General features: G+C 43.3%; 1 protein-coding gene across 1 annotated transcript in view; it reads left to right on the top strand.

Annotated features, from left to right (window-relative positions):
• Nucleotides 1-952: 952 nt before the first annotated feature.
• trim71 (tripartite motif containing 71, E3 ubiquitin protein ligase) overlaps nucleotides 953-5,291 on the top strand; it is an 8,112-nt gene continuing 3,773 nt past the window's right edge. The window contains exons 1-2 of the mRNA XM_017040927.2: nucleotides 953-1,355; nucleotides 4,511-4,645. Of these exons, the coding sequence (XP_016896416.2) occupies nucleotides 1,254-1,355; nucleotides 4,511-4,645 (237 nt within the window). The 5' untranslated portion in view covers nucleotides 953-1,253. The remainder of the gene's footprint in view (nucleotides 1,356-4,510; nucleotides 4,646-5,291) is intronic.

Raw genomic sequence — 5,291 nt, 5'->3', positions numbered from 1 at the left:
ATGTCAGCGGGGGGTGGGATGGGAGGACAGCAGGAGTGAGAGGAGGCGTCACTCCCGGCGAGTGACGGAGACCACAGAGACTGCAGAAGGAGATCAGGGGCTCAGCAGAAGGAAGATGACAAAAAAAAGAGCAAAAACAAAAGGAATCCAATAGAAACTGAAGAAAAAGGAAATTAGATAAAGGGGTAAGGGGGGTGTGAGTGTGTGTGGCGGTGTGTGTGTGTGAAGGAGGAGGGGGGTCATTAGATTATGCAGCTCCCTAGGGGAACAGCCCTTATTGATGGATTGATTGCAGGCTCCTCCCTGCAGACCCAGGTCCCTTGCTATTAGAAAACATTGAGCCGGTGTCTCTTTGGGATATGAGGACCATTGCATATTTAATTAGCCTCTCATGGCAGCCTTCATGCTAGAATTCTGAAGCTGAGCTTAGTTTATACTGGCATAGGTTAACTTAGATGTTACTCCATTCATCCCTGCATTTTATTAATTTATTTATTTTTGTCAATAGTAGCCGAAACAGTTCAGTTCCGGCTGAAGATAAAAAATATAAATATTAGCTAAAGGTAAATATCCCTTTATCCTCTGGTATTGTTTTGTTTTAATTCAGTGTTCGTACTTAAATTTGAATATTGATATATTTTGATAGTCGGTGCCTTCAGTTCTCCCTAAATTCCCTTTGGGGTCGGGGGGCCTGTAATGTCCATCCTGGTTGCATATGGATGAACTGTTTATTATTCACAATATTTTGTCATTGACTCATTGACGTGTGCATGCACATGTGTGAGCAAGTGATAATCACAGCGTAATGTCTTGATTTATAATCGTCACAATTGTTTTTGCTAGCATCTGTAGACTGATCAAAAATTTAAAAAAATTTAAAAAAAATATTTTCCTTATTCTAAAATGACCAACTAAAGCATTTTTCAAAATAAAAAAAACAAAGTATCAAAATGCATCCAAGGGCTAATGTGGTCGAGTCGCGAACTGGAAGTGGCCCCCGAACCAGGAGTTTGAGACTCTAAGCTTTTTGCAGGATTTTGACCTTATTTATCAGCACAATTCCAAATACCAAAGTGTGCGGCGTTTGTGCATAGTAACTCGTAAATCAACTGTTTGTTTTTCTTGACAGCGAAACCCCTTTCCATTTTTTTGGAAAAGTAATAACCTCCAAACTTGCTCTGCCCCAGGTGTTCCTGTTCTTCTGCGAAACCTGCTCGGTGCCTATCTGTAGGGAATGCAGCGTGGGCCGTCACATGGGCCACACCTTTGTTTACCTACAAGATGCTGTACAAGACTGCAGGGCCGTCACCATCCAGCTGCTGGCAGATGCACAACAGGGACGCCAGGCCGTGCAGGTGAGACAGAAACGCCCGTAGAGACGTCCATGGAGGAACATATACCGCAAAGTTATGAGCCACGAGTGGGTGGTACAGTAATTGTGATTGTATTACACAATGCAAATACTGTAATGAATCATTAACTCTACGGAACATCAGCTGTTTTCCCATCAGTGGAATCACCTCGTATGATTCAAATTCTAGCTCGCCGTAACGATTTGTGCGGCATTAAATCTCTGCAGTCTGACACAGAGACGATCCCAACGAAGGTCATACCAAACAATTCATACGTTCATCTGCAGCGAAGATGGAGGAGAGGCTGAGCAGAACAGCTGTTTCTAGTCATCGTATCTTTGGGGGGGAGGGAGGGCAGGGAGGGGGGAAAGAGAGATGATCAACTTCAATATGTTTGAGAGTGACCAGTGACCGGGCCTGGGGTTAGGAGGTGTCCAGCTGGTCCTTAAAGGGTGTTGGTTGCAGAGGGGTGAGGTCTGGCGGGGGCAGGGCTGAAGGTCACAAGGGAGGAGGAGGAGTGGAAAGGAGAATGGGGGAGGGTAGATGAGGCATTTAAAGGATGTCAGAGAAAGGAAAATTCCCCTCCTCTTAAGGATGTGAAACACTCAGCCCTCCTCTGAGTCATTCACATATTTACAATCCCTTCATCTGTCCCACCCTACTCACGGTCGCTCCTTTAACGGAGGAGATGCGCAACATTTTGGTAGTCAGTGACATAACAAGTCCAAATAAAATGATCAGAATGTTATTAGCTACTTAAAAGTAGCTAATATCTTTTTTTTAGCTACTTAAAAGTAGCTAATAACTCACCAAATTAGAGACTCCCGGTAATACCAGTACAGTCAGTTAGAACTGCTGCGGCTGACCGGCCTTGTGATTTCAAAGGGATGAATGTTTAGAGGGCTAGGTCGCGCACACGGCCCGCCTTCCTTGGAAGGTAAGGCAGTGTCGCGACCTTGACTGAAACATGAAACACTAGTTGTTCCACTGCAGTCATGTGACCTACCGACATGCGCGCGCTCTCTCTCTCTCTCTCTCTCCAGCCGAGCCCCGTACCTCACCCATTTCCTTTCACATGTTGTGCCCCAATGGATATACATTGACAAGACACTTCTGCAGGCACAGATATATGTTGCAACAGAGCGCCTGTTGTTGTCAAGTGGTAGTTTTAGAAGTATGGTCTATGCTTGTTGTATGTAAGACTTCAGATATGACTTGTATCCACTAAGAATTTGATTTTTGGAATCCATTCGCGGGCCAGATTGGACAGTTCTTTGGGCTGGATGTGGCCCGCGAATCGCCAGTTGATGATCACTGCCATAAAGTAGGGCTAGCACTCCGAAAAAAGAAGCTACACTTGATTTAGCGGAGACTAAATGACAGAAGGATTTTAGAACTTCAAAGTGTTCATATTAATTATCTTTAACGTAATCTTTTTTTTTTTCCACGAATTAAAGGAAAGTAACAAACTCAGATGACGATGAAAACACTGCTGGCCTGAATCTGGAAACACCTTGTGGCGTTTAGGTCGCCGCCATAGTTAAGTGCTGACGCCAGATGATATGTAAACACACACGGCGTCCCGAGAGGCAGGACGTATTTGTCCACCGTACAGCCATTATCCTGGCTGACTTTTGACCCCGGACTCGTGACCTCCTGGTTGGCCAGAGCTTTCTCCCTCCGCTTTGATTGGACAGTCTCCAAAGAACTGAATGTTGAGAAAAGATAAAAACAGAGAATTTTAGATTTTAGAGCAAGAACAGAGTGAGAGGCAGAATACACATAATCTTTAAAATAAACGAAAAAAAAAGAGGATAAAAAAAGTGTAAAACTACATTAAATTTGCAAACATCAAAAATCCGCAAAGACACTGATTTGAAATGTAATTCATAATTCTGATTTTTTTCTTTTTTTTTTTGCCCAAATTCCCAGAGGATATCCTCCCTTCTGTTCTCTCTCTCAGGGGTCCTGATTTTTGTTGACCCTTTGACTGCCAGCCAAAAAAAAAAGGGCCGGCGAAAAAAAGAGAAAAGAGCCCTGCTGCCAGTCTTTGTTCTTTTTTAGGGCTGCAGTGGGGATGGGCAGTATGTGTCTTAAGACATGGGCCGCAGATCATGACCTGTAGAGGTTTAGGTGACCTTTGATCTCCGGGGCTGATATCACAAAGAGAGCCTTATCCCACCTCCCTTTCGCCCCTGTGAGGTCTGGTTCACCCTGTGACCTCCCAGAAAACGCCAGAGGAAAAGCCAGATAAAACACAGAGAGGGCTGAGAGTAAGACAAAGACAAAATAGGCAGTGGCCTACATAAAAAAAAAACAAAAAACCTTCTGTCACAGGGGAGCTTCTTAATTTGTAAAATAATTGACTTAATTGGAAATTTAGCAAATGGCAGTTATAATTGACTCAGTTATTTTTTTAATTCAAATTGATTTGGGTTGAAAATGAAATCAATCAGTAGATAGATACATGGACTTTACAAAAATGTTAACTTCTAAATTTGTTGCATGGATAGTTGCTGTATCAATTTGAAAAAGGAAACCAAGATTTAAAGGGTTAATGAATCACTCATTGCTGTCTCTCCTATACACTATCTATCCATGTAGCCATCCGCCCATCAATACAGTCAATGTACGAACACTGAATGAATGAAAACGATGTAGGAATTGATTATTGCGGAGCTAAATGGCAATTGAAAACTTTATTTTAAACCATCGTAGGATATCGTCATTAGCTCCTCCTGTTCCTTCCACGTTCCTCGTTTTGATAATACACAGAATGGATCTGACCTTGGGGAAGTGGAGCTTAATGTTGTCCCCAACCCCAGGTTCGCGTGCCAGCCCGTAGGTCATTATTCCGAAAAAATTTAACAATAGGTCATTATACCGAAAAAATGTAACAATCGGCGCGGTGCTACCGTTCCGCAGTAAGAAAAGTTATGAGTTGAACCCACTGTTTTGGATGATGGTTTTTTTTATCCCCTCTGCCACATACATCGGCGCGGTGCTACCGGTCCGCAGTAAGAAAAGTTATGAGTAGAACCCACTGTTTTGGATGATGTTTTTTTTATCCCCTCTGCCACATACAGTTGTAGTCACTGCTGTGTCTTATTCCTCCTGCGTGCCTTGCTATATTGATATATTTGTTTCCCTGGTCCTAGCTGAGTATGGAGAAGATCCAGGCCATGGCGGAACAAGTGGAGATCAAGGCCAAGGTGGTGCAGACTGAGGTAAAAGCCCTCGTCCTCAGACACAAGAAAGCGCTGGAGGAGAGGGAGTGTGAACTACTTTGGAAGGTAAGCACTTATCACCTCTTTCTTGTGTGTTCTCGCCCCGAATGACATCTGTGCCCTTTTTGAAACGTGAGGATGCTTGTGTTGTCGTTGATGATAAATCCAAATTTAAGAACAGGAACGACAGCCTACGAATGGGCAAAAATACACACGTTTTTTTTTTTTAAATCCAGTTCCTGATGAGCCTTTCCTGTTCTTTGACACTCGATAAGAAAACAGAAACTCCACCCTGGTTTGACTCATCCGTTTGTCAACAAGCTATGCTATATGTCTGACTCAGAGTGTGTTCATCTGGGTGTGTCTTTTAGTGTAAACAGCTGGGATGCTTGGATCAAGTTGTGCTTGTGTTATTGTTTCTTTATGGAACCTTAGGCACTAACCAGCAGCCTGGCGTCTCAATGGTTCTTTTTTTTTTTAACTAAAAGCCAAGCTCAAGTCTTTGTCTTCATTTACCATAAAGTGTAACTCTAGTCTCACAAATGCAAATTGAAGTTCCATTTAAGCCCAGGACCAACAAAGGAACCCTCCGTTGTCGACTCTTTGTTTCCTTCGCGGTCTCTCAGCGGTATCGGAGTCCACTGGACCAAAAACCCAGCTAGGCTATTGTCCAGCTTTTTGTTTTGTGAGGATAACTAAGAGGCCAGGCCTT

This window comes from Cynoglossus semilaevis, chromosome 18 (genome assembly GCF_000523025.1).
Source record: "Cynoglossus semilaevis isolate Cse_v1.0 chromosome 18, Cse_v1.0, whole genome shotgun sequence".
Taxonomy (NCBI): Eukaryota; Metazoa; Chordata; class Actinopteri; order Pleuronectiformes; family Cynoglossidae; genus Cynoglossus; species Cynoglossus semilaevis.
This window is presented reverse-complemented; position numbering and strand designations above follow the sequence as displayed.